The sequence below is a fragment of the Chinchilla lanigera genome, unplaced genomic scaffold (assembly GCF_000276665.1).
Source record: "Chinchilla lanigera isolate Chin_1 unplaced genomic scaffold, ChiLan1.0 scaffold00041, whole genome shotgun sequence".
In the NCBI taxonomy this organism is placed as follows: Eukaryota; Metazoa; Chordata; class Mammalia; order Rodentia; family Chinchillidae; genus Chinchilla; species Chinchilla lanigera.
This window is the reverse complement of record NW_004955442.1, coordinates 18497647-18521508: the sequence shown is the minus strand read 5'-3', so window position 1 is coordinate 18521508 and position 23862 is coordinate 18497647. Positions and strand designations below refer to the sequence as shown.

The 23862-nt window shown below is 46.0% G+C and overlaps 2 protein-coding genes and 1 long non-coding RNA gene across 4 annotated transcripts in view; 1 reads left to right on the top strand and 2 right to left on the bottom strand.

The window, feature by feature from the left end:
• Cdc45 (cell division cycle 45) overlaps window positions 1-8111 on the top strand; it is a gene marked incomplete in the record, with an annotated part of 34920 nt that extends 26809 nt beyond the window's left edge. The window contains 6 exon segments of the mRNA XM_013517954.1: window positions 2996-3134; window positions 3213-3296; window positions 4531-4649; window positions 4826-4902; window positions 6714-6780; window positions 7981-8111. Coding sequence (XP_013373408.1) covers window positions 2996-3134; window positions 3213-3296; window positions 4531-4649; window positions 4826-4902; window positions 6714-6778 — 484 coding nt within the window.
• Window positions 8112-10241: 2130 nt separating this feature from the next.
• Window positions 10242-12008, bottom strand: Cldn5 (claudin 5). Its single transcript, XM_005391775.2, has one exon. It carries the CDS (start codon window positions 11831-11833, stop codon window positions 11177-11179), a length of 657 nt encoding a protein of 218 aa, XP_005391832.1. The 5' UTR covers window positions 11834-12008; the 3' UTR covers window positions 10242-11176.
• Window positions 12009-12183: 175 nt separating this feature from the next.
• LOC106149319 overlaps window positions 12184-23862 on the bottom strand; it is a 35075-nt gene continuing 23396 nt past the window's right edge. For both annotated transcript variants that reach the window (XR_001235418.1, XR_001235419.1), the window contains one exon: window positions 12184-14492. This is a non-coding gene — a long non-coding RNA (uncharacterized LOC106149319). The remainder of the gene's footprint in view (window positions 14493-23862) is intronic.

Genomic DNA, 23862 nt, shown 5'->3' with positions numbered 1-23862 from the left:
CTTGCCAGGCAGGCGCTGTGCCGCTGAGCTAAATCCCCAGCCCCATTCCATTTTAATTCTTTTGTGTTTGCATATCTACTTGTCCTAGAACCATTTGTTGAGAAAACTATTTGTCTCCCCAATCTACATTGACTATCAGTTGACTATAAATACAAAGCATTATTTCCAGACTGCAATTTTCTTCCATCCACCTATATGTCTATCTTTATGTCAGTATCACATTGTTTTGGTTACTGTAGGTTTGTTGCAAGTTTTGTAACTGGAAAATATGAGTTGTCCCGTTTTTTTCTTTTTCAAATAATTTTGGTGACTTGAATTTCCAAATAAATTTAAAGAAATAATGAGTTTAAAGAAATGATAAATTTCTACATAAATATTCTAAATGACTTGAATTTCCAAATAAATTATGAGCTTGTTAATTCCTGCAAAGAAGTCAATTTCTGTGTAGAATCTATGAATTAATTTAGAGAGCATTACCATCTTAAAAATATAAACTTTGTACTTTTGTTAAACTTACTTCCAAATATTTGGACTTTCCCTTTTTTTCAGTACTGGCAATTCAGTACAAGGTCTATGCCAGCACTGTATCGCTAAAAAGGCTACATACTCATTTTTTTTTTTCCTCTTAAGTCTTTAGACAGGGTTTCACTAAGTTGCCTAGCTGGCCTCAAGTTCTGATCCTCCTACATCAGCTCCCTGAGCAGCTGGGATTACAGGGATGTGCCACTGTGCCTGACTGGACTTATTTTCTTAACTTCATTCTTGATTTGCTCATTTCTATTGTGTGGAAAATAACTTCTTGTTGTATGTTGATCTTATATTCTGCAATATTCCAGAACTCATTTATTGGTTCTATTAGATTTTTTTCTCTCAGGGCTAGGGATGAAACCCAGAGCCTGCAACAACAATAACATTTTGCTCTAACCACTGAGCTGCACCCCAGCCCTAGTTCTAGTAGTTTTTAAAAATGGATTCCTTAAGCTGTTCTGTATGTAAGATCATATCATCTGAAATGTAGTTTTACTTCTTCTTTTTCAATGTGAATTCCTTTTATTTCGTTTTCTTGTCTAGTTGTCCTGACTAGTACCTCCAGGACAACCCTAATACATTTTTGTCTCTACTTTCTCCTTGCTTTTTTTTATTGTTTCATCCTTGCTTAATTGTTACTTCATTCTCAGCAGTTTGTCCTCAGTGAGAGGCCTAATACAGAAATACAGATTCTGGTGGATCAGGAGGGACTTCTAAGGGGTAGACTTCTCTGGCCCCTTATACCCTAAGCATGGCCCCTTGCAGTTTGCTTTGGTTGCTTGCACATTGCCTTGGGCCACGACTCACCTGCTTCTCTCAGTTTTGGCCACTATTCTCCAGTGCCTTTTTATGACTTACCACCTCTATTTACTTGCACACTGATGCTGACAATATAATAACCTTGTAGCTGGTTGGTGGTCTTTTCCCACCTGCTTATGTTTTGGAGTCTGGAGATGTAGCTCAGGCCCACCCTAACCTGGCTGTTTAGGCTGCCTACCCATTGTCACCATAGAAGTCCCTTGTCTGCATCTCTATACTTAGAGCCATCGGTTCTTAGCATTCCTTGTCTTTGTTTCATTCACTCCATCATTTTACTAGAATACAACGCTGGACTGATTTTCAAAGAAAGGGTGAACGTAAAGCAAACTTTCTGAGTTCTGTATCTGACAATACCATTTTTCTATCCTCATCTGATTTCTGATTGAGCTCATATAGAACTCCAGATAGAAGGGGACTTCTGGAGACTGTGGATTCCATTGTGCCCCCATCTTTGAGCAGCTAGTGCTGTCATGTGAATAATAAGTCTGGGCTATTTTAAGTCTTGTTTCTTTGTAAATGCCCCATCCCAACCCTACCTCCAGAAGTTTTCAGGATCTCCTTTGTGTTTTTCAGTATTCGATAATTTTTTAGTGCTTTGCATAGGTACATCCTGTTCCATGCATTTCACTGCGTTCTCAAATGACCTTTTCAACCTGTAGACCCAGGTCTTGCAGCTGCAGGAGTGCTTTTTTTCACTATTTCTTTACTAAATATTTCCCTACACACACACACACACACACACACACACACACAGTTTTTTAATCTTGCTTTCTGGACTTCCTGGAATGATATTCTGTCTTACATTTTTGCCTTTCATTTTCCATGGCTTTGTTTTGTTGTAGACTTTAAGGAGAGTTTTCTTGATTTTATCCTCTAGGTTTTGAGTGAATATTTTATTTTTTTGCAGTTATTTTAATTTCCACCTACACTTTCTAGTTTCTGATGGTTCCTTTTTTGTAGAATCCTGTTCTTGATTTAGGAATGTAATAGGTGCCCAAATCTCTGAAGATAGTAGATTTCAAGTTTTTTATTTTCTAAATTATGTTTTCTCCCAGGATCATTTTTTAGGCTACAGGTGTTTCCTGAATAGTCTGTGTCTTTCATTTTCAGGAAGGGACTGTGGAATCTTGGCCGAGCTCTGGGTATCTGGGCACAACCTGCTGGTCAAAGCATCACTTCATACTGGCAAATAGGCTGCCAATTATGATATATTGGCACTCTTAACTGCTGGGCATAGAAGCTGTGCTTGAAGACCCGACTAGAAGGTTCTTTCATGTGTTCAGAGGGGAGCCTGCCCTTTTGGAGGGGAAGAATAAACATCTATCTGTTGGATGGAGAAGTCCCCCATGCTCCCCCACCCCCTGCCCAGGCCTCCCCTCTGTCAGAGCCCCCCAGGCACCTTCCTGTGACCTTTGCAGGATCTTCAGTCTCATCTTCTGATGCCAGCACCCTTTCCCACCTCTCATTTTTATCACTCTGGGTTTATACTTATTTTTATTCCTTCCTTTCATATGAAAGGGAATTCAAGGGGAGAGAAGATAAACTCTTACTCCCAAATCTCTTCCTGAACCAGGAACCAAGTGATCTATTTGTATTTTACCAAGAGTTCCTGACAAGTAGTGTCTAAGGTGAATGTCTGCCGTTACAGGAATAACCTGGACAAGCTATACATGGGCCTGGAACTCGCCAAAAAGAAACTACAAGCCACCCAGCAGACCATTGCCAGCTGCCTCTGCACCAACCTTGTTATCTCCCAGGGGCCTTTCCTCTACTGCTCCCTCATGGAGGTCAGGCTTCCCCTGATGCCTTCACACCAAGCCACGCCTATTAGTGACCTCTTCTGACATTTTGTATCCCTGTCCCAGGGCACTCCAGATGTTGTGCTGTTCTCCAAGCCAGTATCCTTGAGCCTGCTCAGCAGACATCTGCTCAAGTCCTTTGTGTGTTCGGTGAGGAGCCAGGCGGGTGGGGCATGTGTGCAGGAGGGCAGATGCTTGGTGAGTGCTCTGAACCAGGTGTTAAGACAGAGCCCTATAGCCCATCGCTATTCCCCAGCAGCAGGGGCTGGGAATATCCCTTGTGTTTTCTGAGCTGTATTTTCCTCACCTGATCTCTAGGAGCCTCTGGTTTCCCACAAGTTCTGACTACATCATTTGCTATCCAAGTGGCTCAAAAAAGTAGAAAGAGGTCTACACAGAGTAGTGGGGCTAGGGCTTATGTTCAGAGATGGCAGAGCAAGAAAAGATGGAGTTGGTTGTAATACTGACTTGCTTTCTAGCAAGTTTGTCTACTAGGTTAACTTTCTACGTGTGAGTTTATCTTTTATATGTTCTAACATGCCTTGGCTTGGAACACAGTCCTAAACTCAGCTGGTATTTAGTAGGGGGTCTGTGCAAATACTGTACCATTTTATGTAGGAGACTTGAGCCTCCTAGGGCTGTAGTATCCATGGAGGTCCTGGAACCAATCTTCAGTGACTACAAAGGGGTCACTGTAATGTCAGAAGATGAACTAGAGGTCAGACCTAAGCTTTGAAGTCTTCTAGGCTTAGTTCAAATCTCAGCCCCCTCATTTATCAGTTGTGTGATGTGAGGTGAATTATCTAATTTCTGAGTCTCATTTCCTGTTCCACAAAATGGGTAAAAAAATAGCCACTTCACAGGATTCATTCAATAAGACACTGAGTGAGTAACTACTACCTGTTAGACCGTTTGGCAGGGTAATCTACCCTCCAGTTCACTTCTCAGTCCACACAAATCGGGAGTTTTAGTCACATAGGTTAAAGGGTGTGGGAGCTGTGGGCTGAGTAGTGAGGAAAGCACCCAGTCTCCATCCTGAGGGAATGCACGTGCAGGTGAGCAGACCACATGAAGAGTGAGGGCCTGCAGTTTTAGAGAAAGAAATGGGATAGGTACAGCTCCTGGAGGAGGTGACAGCTGCAGGAGGACCTGAAGGAGGTGATGGGGAACAGCCAAGGTACATTGGGGTGAGGCTGGCAGATAATAGGAATCTGGTTCCAGAGCACCACATGGGGACTCTAGCGTCTCCTCTGGTGACGGGCAGTCCCTGGAGGATTTGGGGGAGTGGCCCAGAACAGTTGGGGAGCCTGGGTGCTAGATGGTGTACGCTACCCATGGAGCTGGATGTGGCTGTGTTGTAACTGAGGGTGCCTTATCTCTGTAGACAAAGAACCGACGCTGCAAGCTGCTGCCTCTGGTGATGGCTGCCCCCCTGAGTGTGGAGCAGGGCACAGTGACCATGGTGGGCATTCCCCCAGAGACCGACAGCTCAGACAGAAAGAAGTGAGCAGCTTCCACTTACCCAGGAATGGCAGGGATGGGAAGGTTTTGGGGCTATCTGCACGTTGGCCTATCAGCCCTGTGCCTGAGTTGAAGGATGTTTGGCCTCCACTGTCAGGGGGAAGGAAGGGCCCCTTGGAGGTGGCCTGGCCTCTGAAATGTCTGTCCTGTGTCTGCAGCTTTTTTGGACGAGCGTTTGAGAAGGCGGCAGAAAGCACTAACTCCCGGACACTGCACAACCACTTTGACCTCTCAGGTGAGAGTCCCAGGTGTTTGGCCACGCTTTTGCCATCTTTCAAGGTCAGTGATGGCCTAGGAACTAGGCAAGCTGGCATTGATTAGCCTAGCCTGGCCAGCAGCCCTCTTGTTCTCCTAGAACCAGGCCAGGCAAAGCTGCTCCCAGAGGCTCAGGGAGCTCTAGGTGTGGCCTTACAGCCTACAAAATGATCAGGGGACTGGCTGTAGGCACCTTCCAGGCCCAGCCTCACCACTCAGGGTCGTGTCATCAGTGCCCTGGAGTGGGCAAGGAAACAGCAGGGCTGTAGCAACCTGAACATGCCACCATGTCTCAGGCTAGAGCCTGTGTCATTGCAGAAAGTCCTACCTGAGGCCACAGCATGATCCCAATATGAGGACTTGACCCCGGCCCTTCTTAATGCACTGGGTGAGCCCCATACATGTGAATGAGAGGGTACAGACTGGCAGTAGCTTCCCCAGATGCCAACCTAGAAGATGGTCCATGTTTAGCTGTGTTTGTCTTTTATTCTTAACATTTTAAAGTAAAACAGATCACCACTCCTCTCACTCTAGTGTGGTAGGGCTGCAGAGCACTAGACTGAGTGGTTTACACAGGTTGTTTTCTCACAGCCCTAGAGGCTGGGTCCCTGAGAACAGGATGTCAGCCAGATTGCTTCCTTGCACAGCCTCTCACCTTGGCTAGATGGCTGTAGTCTTCCTGTAACTTCACTTAGTCCTCCCTCTTTGGTACCTATATCCTGATCCTCTTAGAAGAACACCAGGCACACAGGATTGGGAGCCACCCTGAAGGTCTCGTTTTACTTTGTTCATCTCTTTGAAGGCCCTCTTTCCAAATATGGTCACATTCTGAGAGGGTGAAAGTCAGAATTTCAGCATGGGAATTTGGGTGGCACAGTTGAACCTATAACACCCCTCAGTATTTTATCTGCATTTCTCAGAAAGGACCTTCTCTTACATCAGTACCTCCTGATTCTCTGTCCTGGGAGACCCAGTCTGTGTTCAGGTTGCCTTGGCTGTCTCAGGGCCTGCTTCCTTGTGCCAGAGCAGTTACACTGCAGGGCTGTGTGGTATTGGTCCCTCCGAGCAACAGCCCCTGCTTTCTCTTTCATCCCCATGAGGTAGGAGAGATTGACTACAGCTGGCCTGCAGAGTGTCCCACCTCCATTCTACAAGGGAGGATTTGGGGCTGGGAGTTGTGCTGTTTCTGCCAAGGCCTAGAGAGCCCTGGATGAGGAGTATGGAGTGAGCCGTGGCTAGTACCTCCTTGGATGGACCTGGCCACGGACCATTGTCAAGATAAGCCAGTTCTGTTCCAGGGCCTGGTTTTGCTCTAATGAAGGTTCACGTGCTTGGCTGAGCCTGATAGCTTTTCAAGATGCAGGTCCCTTCCACACTGAAGCTGTGATAGTGGACAGAGCAGGCTAAAGTGGACTCCTGCCCCACCTTGGGCCTCTCACACCCTCTGGGGACAGGCATCTGCTGGGCACTGTGGGACAGCCTGACTCTCTACAGAGAGTCTGTACTGTTCCAAGCTGTTACATCAGCCCTCTGTTGGCTGTTATTGCTGGTCGCTGGCTGCCCAGGGCGTCTTCCTGGTAGGTCACAGCTCTGGCTTCTCCACCAGTGCAGCCAGCAGATGCAGAGATGAATCCAAGTCATCTAGAATATCCCAGGCTGGGGAAGCTCCTGCCCAGTATGGAATGTAGCAGAGAGTTGCTCCCCCTGAGAATGTCGGGAAGAAGGAGTATATGTGCTCTGCTTGTTTTTCTCACTCCCTTCTCAGAAGATGTTTTTCTTTCATTACTTCAGTAATTGAGCTGAAAACTGAGGATCGGAGCAAGTTCCTTGATGCTCTCGTCTCCCTGCTGTCCTGAGGGTAAGCTGGTGGGGATGGGGGTCCTTGGGATGGTAGGCCAGCTGCCTTATCACAGGCCTGCCCTCATTCTGGCTTTGGCCCTCCCTCAGTGGAGACTTTTACTTGGGTTTCAAATCAGAGCTGGATTCTTGAGATTTGGAGCCAACACATTTTTCCCAAGAATGTCTGTCCTCAGGCTGCCAGCAGGGCCACAATGGGGCATTTTTGAGGAAGCTAATTTCATTAAGCCCCTTTGATCCTTTCAGTTAAACTTGGCATTCACCCTCCTCTGACTACACTGCAGGGCTGGGCATTGTGTGTGCAACGCATGTGACATGCAGAGTCCTTGGTGCTGCCCTCAGAGGCCACCTAGAGCCTTCTGCCCCCACAGTCTTCATGTCAGGCCCCAGGCTGGAGCCCTATCAGGGCTTTTGTATGTGAGAGTCAGCTACCAGAGCTTTTGTATGTGAGACCCTTGAGAAAGCAAAGTTGTTGGCAGCTGCTTGGCTACAAATTATAAAGTGTCAATTCTTTGTGAGCCCTCAGCAGTGCACAGCTATGCCGAGAGGCCTATTGCAAGCTACTGACAGACACTGTGACCCAGGACGCCTCCTCAACAAGGCCCTTTCTACTACCCCACATATGTCCCTTGGGAAATGGTAGAAGGGATCCTGCCCTTTGTCTGTGTGGCAGTCTCACCCCAGGGCTTCCAGAGTGGACACCACACCCAGTGCTGCCTCTCCCTGAGCCCTAGGCTGGAGGCTGTTTCCTCGGCAGATGGCTCTGCCAAGGCGCTGACCTAGGGGCTTCCCTCAGTCCCTGTTCCCCATCCGTGGTGAGCTGGAATCTAGAGGGGACTGGTACCAGAATGGCATAAAGGCCTGGGAGACAGAGGGGAAGACTGACCAGACAAGGGGAGAAGCCTGTATGAGACCAACATGAGGCTGCCCCAGGCGGGACGTACACTTGGTCAGGGAGCTACAGATGAAGAGATGCTAGAGGCCATGAGCATATCCAAGGCTGTCACTCCACTGACAACTTGGACCTGGGCTGAGCATGCAGTGAAGACAATGGGTGACTCAGTGGATCTGGGATGACCCTCCTCCTCTGCACTCACCCCCACCCCCAGTTTTGAGGTTGCTCAGAAGAAGGCCTGTGCAGTTTGTTACATTTGGGGAGATAACAGAATTGTTTGCAACTTACTTTTTTTTTCTTTTTCAGAATTTGATTTCTTCAGAAATGATTTCCTTCTCCTTATTTATATTACCTGGCTTTTATTTAGATTGTAAATTATGGACAATTTCAAATGCAGCAACGGTGGTTTTAATAGAATAAAATGCTTCTTTTATGTCCTGTTCTCCTTCATGCCTCTGGTCTTAAGCCCACTGCTTAGATATAGCCTGAGACTTCCTTGGGTCCAGGGGCGCTGTGGTCCTATGCTCCCAGCATTCTCCATGCTGAACAAGAAGCACAGGGATGTGACCTCCCAGTGGCAGTAGGTAGAGGCCAGACCCTTCAGCACCCAGTTCTCTTCACAGTCCGTCCACCAACCACTGCCCAGCAATGCCACATGGGACCTGTTCTGTCTACCTGCCCATTATGTCTTCCTGTCCAGCTGGCCTTAAAAGCAAGAGCCCAGCTGGCTGAGTAGGTCCTGGATGGGAGGCACTTTGTCCACCAGGCCTTGCCATTGGCATCACCCACACTCTTGTCACAGAAGATCCAACGTGGTTGAGACCTCAGCAGCCTCCACAGGCTCAGAACATCGAGAACTGTCCAGTCAGGGGAGCCTCGAGGTCAGCTGCCCCACCCCTCCCAGATGTCCCCTGAGCACCATTAGTGTGGAGGAGTTAGCAGGTGAGAAGAGTGTGGTTCCCATGTTTCCTGCCCTCCCACATGAGCTGTTCCTGTGAGCCTTCTGTGGCCACTTCCTGGGAACACAGGTGCTGGGGAAGCAGGTAGGTTGGAGGAAAGATCTACCTGTGAAGCACTTGGATTGCTGGGGGAGGCATTATTGGGTACAGTCCTTGAAGTCAAGAGTGATTTGACAGGTTTAAATTAGTGGGAAAAGTCTACAAAGAGTGGTTGGGAAGTGAGGCCACACTAGGTGGGGCTGTGGGCAGTGGGCACAGTGGGGCTGGGCTGTGCTAGAGGCTGGCTCCTCACCCCCAACCTCTGTGGTGCCAGTAGTTACCAGTTGGAGTTAGCCCCTGCCCTTCCCAGCATGAGTCAGGTGGATGGTAGCCTGCCCTTCGGGGCTCTCAGGTACCCACTCTGGCCATTTGGAAAAGCTTTAAGCTGTGTAACCACCTGGAATGCAGAGAGTACTCCTGGAAAGGAACTGTGTAGGATGAGCCCCTGGGGCAGCTCCAGGCTACACATCTTGGCCCCTGCACTACCCAGCCCCGGATGTATCAGGATCTTTTTTTCTCGTCCCACCTAGGTCATGACTCCAGGATCACATGACCTAGGCTGGGGCTGTTCTTAGTCCCCACTGTACAGGCTGAGGTGGGGCTGCAGGTCAGGCCCTGCTGAGGACCTCTCTGTAGCTTATCCCATTGTTGAGCTTCACACCATTGGAGGGTTTAGCCCCCTTGGAAGTCCCAACTGCTGGCTCCCCAATGGGTTTGCAAATTTGGCATGAACCTATATCCCGAGAATTCTTCCCCATGAGGAGAAACTTGGCCAGGCTTGGGAGACTGTGCCACTGGATATGGCCCAGGTGTTTCTGAACAGATCCTCAAGGCCAGGGCTTGGGGCAGATGCCACACCTTCCTGCTGGCTGACTTGGAGCACCTTGCAGTCTCCATCCCCATCTACTGTTCTCTGCTGCTGCTGGCCTTTGGGCAAAAGGAAAAAATGCACAGTGTCTAGAATAGAGCTGGAAACAGTGAGCTCAGTGACTATAACAAATAGCTGTGCCATCCTGGGAGCTGCCCCCTACTGGATTCTACTTTCCTGGCCCCCAGTAGTTAAGTCACTTAGGGTGCTTCCAGGAGGGCCACCACAGAGGTGCAGATGCCTGGCACAAGTCTAGGATGAGCACAGACCCTGGAGCCATGCTGTGACTGGTAGAGGAGCCAGCACAAGAGGCTGGAGTCAAGCCCAGGCACTCTGGGCAACGGGCCCCTCCCCATGGCAACACTTGACCTGCAGCAAGCCCTGCTAGAACCAGCCCACATCCTGGATTCAGTCCTTCCTATCCACTGTTGAGGGCCTCTGGCTTTGTACAGATGGTATAGTACTCAGAGCTAAGCAAGCCCTAGAGGGCAGGTGGAAACATCACCCTGTGGTGTATGTAAGGGAGTGGGTCTTTCCTGGAAGAAACCAGGAGCCTGGTTATCCACCCACACTCAGCCCTCCCTCTTCCCAAGTCCCTAGTGGAGGCTGGGGATTTAGCTCAGCGGCACAGCATCTGCCTGGCAAGCATGAGGTTGCAAGTTCAATTCCCAGTACCAAAAAAACAAAACAACAACAACAAAAAAGCAAAACCAAGTCTTTAGTGGCAGGTCCATGGGTGCCCAGCCTGGTCCTCTGCTGGGGACTGCCTCCCCTCTCCCCCATGGAACAGCGTGGGACTCTTCCCACTTTCCTGGATTGCAGTGAGCTGTGTCTTCAAGTCTGATGGGAAGGTGACCAGGTGGCAGGGAAGGCAGAAAAAGTTCGTGGTGTCCAGGCGCTACCATCCCTGAGATCTCTACAGAAACCTTTGGGAAGGAACTGGTGGGTGGGTGGGTGAATGGGGTGCTAGGCATAGGGGTGACTGGACAGAGGACAGGACACAGGTGGGAGTGTTCAAGCTATTTACTAAGCAAATTCTTTACCTCCCCAATCCCTCCCCCAAGCCTGGAGGAGGGCAGTGGCCCAGCCCCACTCAGGCTCTGGTGTCCACGAGCCTCACCTGGGGGGCTGCTGAGGCGACACACAGGTCCAAGTGAAGTCACTTGGTCCTTTGGGCTTAGGCCCTCGCTGAAAAAGAAAAGGCTCTTTATACACATCCTTCCGGCCTGGGGACCCTAGGGTCTTCATCTGCCCTCCGAGTCTATAGGAGCACGGGTAAGAAAGGCAGCATCCAAGACTCCTCCCCCTCGGGTCGAGAAAAGAATTGGCATCTGCAGTGGATGGAGTTCGAGAGTTCCACTCCCGTCATGGTCAGTGCTGCCCACAAAGGAAACCTGTAAGTCCTCACAAGTGCTTGTCATCTATTCAGGGCAGAGCGCAGGCCAGGGCCTGGATGGTGGCAATCAGAGAGGACGGACTGAGGCTGCGGGTCAGTGGGATCGGTGCACGGAATCCCAACATTCCGTGAAGCTTGTGCGGGGTGCGACCCTGCCGTCCCCGCGCAGCTTCCCCGGTTGCTCGCTCCTCCAGTTCGCGGGCTTTGCTGCCAGAAGGGGCCCCGCCATACCCCGCGCCATCAGACATAGTTCTTCTTGTCGTAATCACCACTGGCTGTGGGTCGCCGGGGCGCTGAGTACTTGACTGGAAAGCTGAGGTCCGGGCGGCCGGCGCAGCCCCAGGCGCCGCAGCATACGAGGCCGCCACCGCACATGAGCAGCGCAGAGGCCACCCACCCGATGTACAGCGCTGCGCCCAGCTCGTACTTCTGCGACAGGGGAACCGAAGGGTCGTAGAACTCACGGACAACAATGTTAGCGAACCAGCAGATTGGCACGAGTGCCAGCAGCCCACAGAACACGTATAACGCACCGCCAGTGAGAGCCACGCGCGCCTTCGCGGGACCCGCGGCCACGCAGGTGGTGCACTGCGCGCCAGCCAGGGTCACGAAGAGCGCGATCAGCGCCAGCAGCGCGGCGCCCACCGTAAGCGCCCGTGCCGCTTGCACCTCAGAGCTCAGCGCCAGCACAGACTCATACACCTTGCACTGCATGTGCCCGGTGCTCTGCACCACGCAAGTCATCCACAGCCCCTTCCAGGTGATCTGTGCCGTCACGATGTTGTGGTCCAGGAAAGCAGTCACCTGCCACATGGGCAGCCCGCATGCCAGGATCAGGCCCAACCAGCCCAGCAGACACAGTACTAGACCCAAGATTTCCAACGATGCGGACCCCATGGCTGAAGGCGAGATGTGCGCCGGATGGTCCCGGGACCGCCCTGCGCACGGCGGCGGCGCTTTGGTTGGCTCGGCGCCCCGCGTGAGCGCTACTCCCTTTTAGCCCGAGCTGCCGGATCTCCGCCTGCCGTCCGCTTGCCTCGCGGGTCTGCAGCACCACCTCGGGTCTGTTAGTACCTCTTGGAGGTTCCCCATTTGAAGTCTCCGGGGGCGGATCTGCCACCTCTGGACCCACCCTCGGGACTCCAGCAGCCAATCCTTGCACGAGCCATTGCCTACAGCCAATCGCAAGCTCCCCGGCATCTGAAGTTAGAGAAAGAACAGGGCGTGTGGATAGCTGAGGGCTCAGGGACCGCACCCAGTGGCCGCAGACCCCAACCCCCCTTGTCCTAGTCACAGCTCGAGAGGTTCTGGACTGGCCTTGGGGGCAAGGCTCACTCCTCGAGCTACCTATGGCTTGTCCTGGCCCCCGCACTTTCGGAGCTCAAAACCCCCGGGCTGAACTGCCCCCTCCACCCTACATCGCTGCAGGAGCCAACCTCACCTTAATACCAGCCTGCAGAGGCCTGCCTGGAGAGGCTGTTGAAGTCCTTCCGCTCAGTTGAAGTAAGGTACGCTAGGCCTTTATCCAGAAAGCCCGTCCTGGAGATCAAGCCAGGTTTATTCCTTGCACTCTCCCTCCCCAGTGCTCCCTGAGCTTCAGCACTCTGGAGGAGCCATGCCAGGCAGAGATGGCAAGCCCGTAGGCATCAGGCTCAGGATCCCATCCTCCTCCAGATGACCTGCTGCCTCCTTGGAGGTCAGGCCCTGATACAAAGTAGGTGGTACAGGGGCCTTATCCAGGCAATGCCTACTCTGCCCCTGCGTGGGGGCTTTCCAGACCCCTCTGCTTGGCCTGCTGCTCCTCTTCCTGTAGTGCTGCTTATCCCCCATCTTTTGAAGCCCAGGTTAGTCAGCACCACTTATGAAAGTCCTCAGAGTTCATAGGCTCTGTTCCCACTGGCTGCAGTGGCCCCAGCTAGGCAGCCTGCTTTGCTTCTCAGACAGCAGACACAAAGGGACCTAGGGGCTGGGTACAGCCCTCCCACCAGTAGTGTTTGGTGCCTGCCACCCCAGCCCCCAGGCCACCCTCCGGAAGCCAACTTGGAGTTTCCTGACCTGGAGGAAGAGCCCCCATCCTTGCTGGAGGAGGGATTTCCGGGCATTCTTCTGCACAATAGCCCAGCCATTTCTTGAAAGGTCCACTGGGGTGTATGCTGCAGGCCCCCTAAGGCTCAGGTGGGGGCACTAGGTCCTGGCCCCATGGGGCGCCAGCCCTTTTCCAGCAGTCTCCTCCCCATCCCCTGATGGCCTCTTTGTTTCCAGCTAAGTCTGGACTCCCAGCCCTACACTGAGGCTGCTGAGTGTATTTTTCCCTCTGGCTCAAAGTGCTCAGGCTCTCCACAGAGTAAGTGGCTTTGGTGAGGCCAGTCACTGACATGACTGATCATCTCCCCCTTCTAGGCCCCAGATTCCTTCTCCCTGTTGGAGATGGCTCTGAGGGGATAAATGAGGTAAGGCCAGTGCCTGATTCTTCTAGCATGGGAAGGTGCTGAAGGCCAGTTTGCTGGCCCTGGGGTACAGGGAAGTTTTTAGAGTCCTTGCTTGCCTGCAGCTGCCCTTTCCCTACAGAGTGGAGGGCCTCCTCCTAGCCATTGTATCACTGGAGGTCTTTCTCCTGCTGCAGACTTGTAGATCACTCCTCTTCTATAGGTCCTCCTGCAAGTCCCCTCACCCATCTACCACAGGGATCCACGTGTTAATTCTGCTTCCCCTTGGCTTCAGTCCAGGGACCTTTCCCAGCCTTCCCTCCACATTCTATACCACCATCTTCCAGGGTCAACTGCCTCAGCCTTCTCAGATCATCCTGTCTCCACCCTGGGGTACAACCTGCACAAGGCTCTCTCCCTTTGTCTGCCTATCTGCCTTCCCTCTCTCAACCACTTTGGGCCCATTCATGGCACCCTGAAGTGCCTCAGGTGAGCTTCTGTCTCTTTGACAACAGCCTCACAGTATCTCCAGGATCTGTTGTGGAATTTCAGGCTGCATGTGTGGTCAAGATACCCACTTGCAGTAGAGCGAGGACCAGTACAGAGAGGCCTGGGAGGACAGCAGGGCTGACATTGCCTCCATCAAACCTGCCCACAGGTTGAGGATGGTCTCCAAGTGGCCTAGTCCAGATCCAAGAGGGGCATGAAGACAGGGCCATCCTTCCACTCATTGGAGATCTGACCACCTACTTTGTGCCAGGCCCTGTCTGTGCCAGAGCACACAATACAGGGAGCTTAAGAGACTGACAATAAACCATCAACTAATATATTTTCAGGGAATAGTGTGGCAAAGGCCTCAACAAAGAGGTGACATTTCAGCAGGATTCAGGGAAGAAGTTCCCAGCAGAGCAGAAGGAAACATTGGTGTAAATTCTTGGTAATACACAGGTGCATTTTGGGCTGCAATGTGGCTCAGTGGTAGAACATTGGTAAAGCAAGTGTGAAGCACTGTCTTCCATCCCTAGCAACATGAAAAAGAGATAAAAGATCCTAGGGGTGGGATGGGGCTCAGAGTCAGCCTCGGGTCAGAAGGAAGCTGGTACAGCCAGAATTCCACAGTGGACCAGGACCTGCAAACCAAGGTTAGAGTGTGTTAGAGACAGTCATGTAGGAACGTGAATGCTGATCTCTGGTGAGGGGCTTGAGGCAGGCCTGGCCATGGCCACCTGCTCATTCACAGCTATTGTTCTGGCTTCCCAAGGGAAGTACCGCAGGATCTCATTAATTGTATGAGAGAAAGGCCTGAGTTGGCAGAAAAGCAGTTTATCTTGAGCAGCTGCTGGCTGACCCTGCCCCAGGGAGACCCGTTGATCTTCCAACGACAGTCTAAATTTAGTGTCCAATATTCTGGGGATTGAGGCTTGGGAAGCTCCTAGATAACAGATTTCATTTCAAGGGAAGTGGAAAACAACACTCTCTCTATCTTTTGGCTTTCAAACAGTTAAGAATGTTTCCCTCCCATTCAGCAGCTGTTTACAGAACCTCTAAGCACAGAGCTCAAGTACTTTTTCTTACCCAAGCCAAAGCCTCCAGGGCAACAGCTCAGGACTTTCTGTGTCTCTGACCACTGACCTGGATGTGAGGCCATGGGTACCACTGAATCTGTGAGGAGAGGCCTGAGTAGCACCTCGCTTCACTGTTGTTGGCCCTGCTGCTATTCTCTGTGGTCAAGAGCAGACATGGATACAGATTCACCCCTGCAAGCAGTCAACTTTCTGGACTGGTAACCTGGCCTTAGTTTCCCTGTTAATGATGAAGACCTGTGCATTAGAGACTGTGGGGTTGCAGGGGTTGGTGGTGCTGATACTGACCCATCCCAGGGCTTCTGCTGCCATTCTTGAGAGGCCTTCTGTCTTGAGACATCTTCAATAGCTCCTTTGACCTTTGTAGCTCATCTGACCTCCACCCCCTCTCTCAGGATGGGTGCCAGTGTCTGTTTGTTTGTCAACGTCTAAAGTCACTACTATGGCTTTAACTTCTTCAACAGATAGGAGGATCTGGGCTGGAGAGGTCTAGTTGACAGAACCCTTGGGTCCTATAGACTTTTTTTTTTTTTCCCATTCAAAGACTGAAGCACAGCTGGGTATAGGGGTACACACCTGTAATTCCAGCACTCCGGGAGAGGGAGGCAGGAGGATAGCAAACCTGGACAACTTAATGACTTAGTAAGATCCTGTCTCAAAATTAAAAATTTTAAAGAGCTGAGTATACATCTCAGTCCAAAGGCCCTGGATTTGAGTCACAGTACTGGGTGGACAAAAAAAGTCTGCACTGGATAGTGGTCTCTGCTCAGACCAAGCCATTCCAGGAGCCCCAGGGAGGCCAGGCAACTCCCTGATAAAATGTCATTGGTGTCTACAGGGCCCAGAACCTACACTTTACTTCTCTCACCCCTTGTGCCTGAAGCACATCTGTAGCCTCCACCACCTTCTTTCTCTACATAGTGCATTTTATATCGATTTTATATTCTTTTCCATTTTAAATCATGGAGCTATTTAGGGTCTCCTTTGTTGTTGAGCATCATACTGTAAATACTTCCCTATTTTGTTAAAAAAAATACAGCAGATTATGGTTGTCTACAGAAGCCTGAGATGGAATCTGTCTCTGCCAGTTACAGGTAGAGTGTTAACATGGGCAATTTATTCTGAAGTTGCAAAACTTGGGAATGATAATGAGCTTGATATCAAAGGGTTGTGGAGGGGGTTAGTGCAAAGCTGGTTCTAGTTCAAGACTGACATTAAATTGACGTTAGTGGTGGGATTACTGTTGTCCCTGGGTATCCATGGAGCACTATTGCCAGGGCATCATTCCCACCCCTTGAATACCAAAATCCACAGATGCTCATGTCTTTTATGTAAGTGATGTAAGATTTCATACAACCTAGGTGCATCTTCCCACATACTTTAAATCATCTCGGATACTTATCATGGGATACTTGTAGGACCTCCAAATAACATAAGGGAAATATTGTAACTCACAACCTGCTTGATATCTGATATACCTAGTTCGTGTTCCCCAAAATTGAAGAATGAATTTTAAGGAATGAAAGAGGTTAAGAATAGGAAATATTTATTGAGAGGGAGAGATACAGCTCCTGAGAGGCAAGCAGGGCTCCAAGTGAGTTACCAAGGACTCTACTTTCCAGGGGAAGTTTTATAGTGCACAACCACATGGGTTAAAGTTTTGATCAGCCAATAACATTGTAAGTATAGTCGCTTAGGTAATATTGATCTAATGAGGAAGCAAGTCATGTAGCAACTGTACATGGAAAGTACTTCTCAAGGAGGGATGATCTTCCTTGGAAGATCTTCCCAAGATCTGAGGGTCTTGGTCACCCAATGAGGTGATTGATGTCTGTCCAGACTTTATTAGACCACATGTTACCACTTATCTTAGGCCTGGTTGTTCCATCTTTATCTTAAGGCCTGGCTTCTCACAGATGTGCCTCCAGCCACAGTTGTAATGAGTCTTAATTTCCTGTACTGACTCTCTGCAGGTCCCATCCCTATCTGACTACATGTATTTCTACCTAATTCAGCTTTCTATTGTCATCATCATCATCATCATCATCATCATCATCATCCTAATACCTAACACATATAAATGCTATGTAAATAGTTGTTCTACTCTATTGTTTAGATCCTAATGACAAGAAAAAGTCTATACATATTCAGTAAAGATGCATTTTAAAAAATATTTTCTATCCATGGCTGGCTGAATCTGTGCATGCAGAGCCTGCAGATTGGAGTCCTGACTGTATTCTGGTAATTACTCAAACATCCTTATGGCATAGGTTTATAGGTTGTATGGTTTAGATCTGAAATTGTCCCCTCAAAGCCTCATGTTCAGACATGATTGGATCATGGAGTCCTATGCCCATTGGTGGATTCATCCCAGTAAGTTCAGAAGCAAATGTGCTGGTGGAAGGTGGTGTCTGTTTGGAAGAGGCAGTCACTTGGGGTATAACTTGGAAGGATATGTCTCCCTCCCCAGTTCTTCCCTTCTCTCTCTGCTTCCTGACAACAATGACATGAGCAACTTTCCTCTGAGGCAGAGCCTTCCACTATGCCACTTCTGCATTTAAGTCCCACCCTGGACTGAAACCGAGTTAAAGTAAACCTCTCCTCCTTAAATTATGGGTGTTGGGTATTTTGTCCCAGCAATAAGGAAAGTAACTAAGACATAGGGATAATTTTTCTTTTTTTTTTTTTTTTCTGGTACCGGGAATTGAACTCACGACCTTTCGCTTGCCAGGCAGGCGCTGTGCCACTGAGCTAAATCCCCAGCCCCCTATTATAAATAGTACTGTTATGAATGCTATTATTTGTAAACCTTGGTATTTTGAAAGTTTTCCTCTGGAAAAATTCCTTGAAGTATATTTTCTAGATCACACCTGGAGGTTGTATCATTGAGACTTCTTATCTGACTGTACTTTTTCACAGCCTGTCACTAGCTTTAGATACTTTTTAAAAAACAGTTCTTTATTAGTATATGTTTGAAATCCATAGTGATTATATTCAGCTCAGAGTATTGACACATATATTGAATCTGGATCATTTTTACTCCCTTTGTTCTCTACCTGCCACAGTCTTAGAAGGGTGTTATTTGCCTAGGTAGAGAATGGTATCTAATTTTCATTTGGATTTCTTTAAATAATAATGAGGATACTTTTTTTCTAATTTATATTTGTCACTTTTACTTCCTCTTGGGTGAATTATCTATGTACAGTTAATAGTGAGCATGAATGTTCTCTTCATTTTACATGTTACAGGCATTAACTTGCTACCATATATGTGGCAGATAGCAATAGGCATTTGTTTCTTATTCTATTAATCATTTTTTTCAGGATATAGAAATTTAAGTTAATATTCAAATCTATTAAAGTTTTCATTATATGGTTTCTATCTTTATTTTTTAATTACCAAAACTTCTTCCACAGTTAGAAGATAAAAATTGTTACTTTTAAAATGTTTTCTTCTACCTATTCTCATGACAAAAGAGAGTTTCCAATTCTGACCAAGATAGATAGGATTAACAGCAGATTGGGACTGGTAAAAGACATGATTGATGAACTTGAAAGCACAAAAATAGGAACTATCTCAAATGAAATAGAAACTGAAGAAAAAAGAAACAAACCCATAGTGCTGACCTCAAACAGACTACTCTATAGATAGAGTCCCCAAAAAGGGAGGCAAAGGTGGAAGAAGATACTCAGAGAAACACTAATTGAAAAACTTCCAAATTCGATGAAGACTATAAGTAAACGCATACATCCAAAGTTTTCACCAGGTCTCAAGCATAAGAAACACGAAAATGACACCCTCTTTTCCCTTTCCTTTTGGTGCTCCAATGACATGGTTTTGTGTGTGTGTGTGTGTGTGTGTGTGTGTGTGTGTGTGTGTGTACGTACTGCTAGAGATAAACCCAGAGCCTCATGCAAGGTAGGCAAGTAATGAGCTGCACCCTCAGCCCCAACGACATTGATGTTAGACCTCTAGTTGTGATACCACATCAATGAGGCTTTTTTCATTTTCCCTCCAGCCAATCTTCTCTCTCTTGTTAAGATGGGATAATTCTACTTTCTATCTTCAAATGAACCAATATTTTCCTCTCTCCTCTTCCTGCTGAGTTCACCCATTAACATTAATGTTAGTTATTGTATTTTGGGTGTTCTACAATTTCTATCCTATTCTTTTTATTTTTTATTTCCTTCTTGAGACTTTCTAGTTTTTAATTTGTTTCAAGCATATCCATAAATGCTCCTTAAATCATTTTTATCATGGCTGATTTAAAAATTAGACAATTCTACTGTCTGCATCATCTCCATTTTTTATTTTAAAGAGAAAAATAAAACAGAATTTCAAAATGAGATAATAGGAGAGTAAAAATAATTAATACATTGTGCATTGTTATCTTCAAAGTAGTTTCTCAGAGTGCAAGATATAGGTATGAAATATTGTCCAAACAATATTAGCATAAGCCTTTCTTTTCAAGAAACTAAGAAACTAGCAGTAACATCAATGTCATTGGGGCTGAGGGTGTGATTAAAAATACTCAAATAATAGCTGGAAATTTCCTAGATATAACAAAAGGAAAAAAAATCAGAAGAAAATATTCAAGGACTTAAGTGAACCTCAAAAATAATGAACCCAAAGAAACCCACAACAAGACATTGTAATTAAACTTCCAAAAACCAATGACAAATAAAAATATTGAATTCAGCCAGAGAAAAATGACATCAGTCTTAAGGAGAAAAACTAATCAAATGACAAAGAATTTTCCATCAGAAATAGTGAGATCAGAAGAATGTAGCACGTTTTTTAAGTTTTGAAAGAAAGAAAATTTCAACACAAAATTCTATGTCTATTGAATATGCTATGTAGGAATGAAAGGGGGCAATATACATGCTCATGTGAAAGAACACAAGGCAAATGTATCACCAGCAGAAATACCTTAGAAGAATGGCTAAAAAAAATGTTCCTTAAACAAAAAAGATGCTGGGCATGGTGGTGTACCCTTATAATTCCAGCACTCAGGAGGCTGAGGCAGGAGGATCATCTCAAATTTGAGGTCATCCTGAACTACATAGTGAGATCCTATTTCAAAAAAAACATAAAGAAAGAAATAAAGAAAACAAACAAAAAAACCCAAAGACAAAAACCAAAACAAAACCAGAAAGCAAGTGATAAAAAAATTAAACTTCAAAGATAATCAGGAAGAAAGAAAGAATATGATAAGCAAGATATTGGCAAATGCAATAGACTTTCTTTTTCTTTAGGTTTCCAAATTATGTTTGATGGTTGAAGCAAAATTTATTATACTGCCTAAAGTGATTTTCAATGTATGTAGAGAAAATATCTAATGTAATTATATTACAAGTAGGAGAGGCTAAAAGGAAATAAAAATTTCTATACTTAATTTCAATTGGTAAAATGTTCATATCAAGAAAATTTTAAAAATCATCTATTGAATGCAGCATACTGTTGTATTTTGCTTCTTGACCCATTCTGCCAATCTGTTTCTTTTGATTGGTGAATTGAGGCCATTAACCTTGATGGTTATAACTGATATGTACTTATCCTTTTCATGTTATTTTCCTGTTATACCTTCCCCCGCCCTTGCTTGCCTTGCCTGGTGGATTCATTCTGTTGGGGTTCATGGAGTTGTGGTCCTTGTTATCTTTTTCTAGAATGTTTTTCAGAACATCTTGGAGTGCCAGTTTGGCATTTATGAATTTCTTCAAGTGTTCTCTGTCATAGAAGTATCTTATTTCTCCATCAGTTTTGAAAGATAGTTTTGTAGGGTACATCCATCTGGGTTGGAGGTTGTTTTCTTTTAGGGCTTGAGATACTTCACTCCAAGTTCTCCTTCACTTGAGGGTTTGTTTTGAGAAGTCTGCTGATTTTGATGAGCTTTCCTTTATAAGTTTTTTCTTTTCTCTAACAGTATTTAATAGTCTGTTCTTGTGTTGAATTTCTGAAATCTTGACTATTATATGCCTTGGTGTAGTTTTTTTTTTGATCATGGATAATTGGAGTTCTATATGCCTCACTTATTATATGTCAAATTATTTTTCTGTGCTTGGGAAGTTTTCTGACTTCTGTGAACAGGTCTTTTTATGTTATTTGTACTATCTCCTGTTTTTTCATTGACTGATCAATCTTATGTTATTCTTTGCATGATCTACTAGCTGTTGGATTGATTTCTCATGGTCCCTTGCTATTTTTCACAAAATTTTTTTTTTTCATGATCACTAACTGCAATCCTATCTGTCTTCACATTGGTGCATTCTGCTGTGTATACTTTTGATGGAATTTTCAATCTTCTGGATAAACACATGAAAAGATGCTCAAAATCACTAGTCATAAGGGAAATGCAAATCAAAATCATGATGGCATATAACTTGGCTCCCATCAGAATGGTTATTATCCAAAAAACAAAATAACAAGCATAGTGGGGTTTGGAGAAATTGAGACCCTTGAAGAAAATTGCTTGTCAGAATATAAAATTGTGGAGCAGCTTTGGAAAACAGTTTGATAGTTTCTCAAAATGTTAAACAACATAGTTACCACATAATCCAGTAATTCTGTATCTAGATATATACTCAGGAGAAATTATAGTATATGTCCACACATTTCCATAGCAGCATCACTCACAGTACCCAAAATATGCAAGCAACCCAGCTATCCATGGATAAGCAAAATGTGGTATAGCCATAAAAGGAATATTATTATATGAAAAGGGACAAGACATACAGTGTGCAGCACAGGTGAACCTAGAAAATATACTGTCATGTTGGGAGCAGCTGAAGCTGGAAATCAATCACACATGCGGGGCTAAGACAAAGCCAGTCCCAGAACATGGGGAGGAGCTCCTCCAGCCATGTAAACAAGCTGTTCCAGCTTGCAATCTGGTAGCTAGGCAGAGAGGCTGAAATGACATCAACCTCCCAAGTGTATAAATAGGGGCTGGGGATTTAGCTCAGCGGCAAAAGCGCCTGCTTGGCAAGCGCAAGGTCGTGAGTTCGGTTCCCAGTACCGGAGAAAAACCAAAAAAAACCAAGTGTATAAATAAATGCCCCTACCATGATTATGTAGTCCTCATTTCCCATCCAGAGAGAGGCCTCCACCTGGCCTCAGCTTTTGTCTCTTGTCTTTACTTTCTAAATCTCCACAGTTTTTCCCTGGGACCACCCAGAGCCACAAAGTCAAAGTTCGGCACAAAGGCTCTGACATTGCATTTATATAAAATGTGCAGAGTAGCTAATCTATATATAAAGAAAATAGTTTAGGGGCTGGGGATTTAGCTCAGCAGCACAGTGCCTACCTGGCAAGTGCAAGGTCATGAGTTCGATTCCTGGTTCAGGAAACAAAAACAAAAACAAAAACAAAAAAAGAAAGTAGTTTAGTGGTTAACTACTAAAGTAGTAGTAGGGCTGGACAGGTGAGGTGGGGAATGAAGACTGATTGAAGATAACTATGTGTAATCTCAGCACTCTGGGAAGCTGACGCAGGAGGATTGCAATTTGGAGCTCAGCCTGGACAATTTAGCAACTTAGTGAGATCTTGTCCCAAAATAATTTTTTTAAAAAAGAGTTGAGGATGTAGCTCAGTGCCAAGACCCCGGGTTCAATCACCAATATTGGAAAAAAAGAACATGGGTAGAATAGAACATATATATTTTAATCATGCAAAAAAAAATCCTTCAACAATAAGATACATTTAATGTGTAGAGTTGTTTTCTGACCATGATAGAATCCCTGCACATCAATAAAAGATAACAAGAAAATGGCCAGAATTTGTTGGGTACATTTTCTTTTCTTTTTTGTGGAGGCTGTTACTGGGGGTTGAACCCAGGTCCCTGGTACTTCACTACATCCCCAGACCCTTTTTTATTTTGAGGTGTAGTCTCACTAAAGTCACTAAGTTGCCCAGGCTGGGCTCAGACTTAAGTCCCTCCTGCTTAGCATCTTAGAGTGCTGAGACTACAAGAGTGTACCACTGTGCCAAGTTTAAGCAACACACTTCTGAATAAGCCAGGATTCAGAGAAGATACCTAAAAGGAGGTAAATAGAAGCAACAAACTGAAGAGAAATGAAAGCACCATATATCAAAACATTTGAGACACAGCTAAAGGGTAAATTCACAGCATTATCTGTTGACATTGGAAAAGAAGAAACATCACAAACTATTAGTCTAAGTGCTCACCTAAAGAAACTAGAAAAAGAGAGCAAATAGAACAACTGGAAGTCAGGAAATAGCAAACAACAGAAATCAATAAAGCTAAAAATAGATAAAAATTAAAGAAATAAAAAACAGATTTCTTACAAGGATCAGTAAAATTCACAAACCCCTATCAACCCCTATCAACCCCTATCAACCCCTACCAACACTGATGAAGGTATCAACACTGATGAAGGTAAAAAGAGAAAAGACACATTACCAAAATTAGGAATAAAATGAGATATCACAACAGACTCTGCAGATATCAAAAGAATCATAAGAGAATACCACATCAACCATGGACATACAAATCTAATAGCTAGGACAAAGCAGAACATCTTAGAAACACAAACTATCACATTATGAAACACATAATTGAATACCCTTATAAAAATCAAAGTAACTGGAGTCATTATTTTAAAATTCCCAACTTAACAACAAACATATAATCCAATTTCAAAACAGAACAGTTAATGCAAAGAAATGACAAAAGTTTAAGCTGATGGACATGTCATTGCCTTGATCTGATCATCACATATTTTTTTTTTATTTTAAAGAGTAAGAGAAGGATAACAATAATGGGGGGGCTTACCAAATTACAGACAAAATGGTAGGAAATTATCAATGGTTATTGTCTTACATATTGTTATCTACAAGATAGTTTCTCAGGAAAACAAATAGACAAATAATAGTGAGTTATAGACAAAAGAGGTAGGAG

Coding starts and splice junctions, on each gene's coding strand:
- Cldn5 (XM_005391775.2), bottom strand. CDS start 11,833: ATGGGGTCCGCATCGTTGGAAATCTTGGGTCTAGTACTGTGTCTGCTG.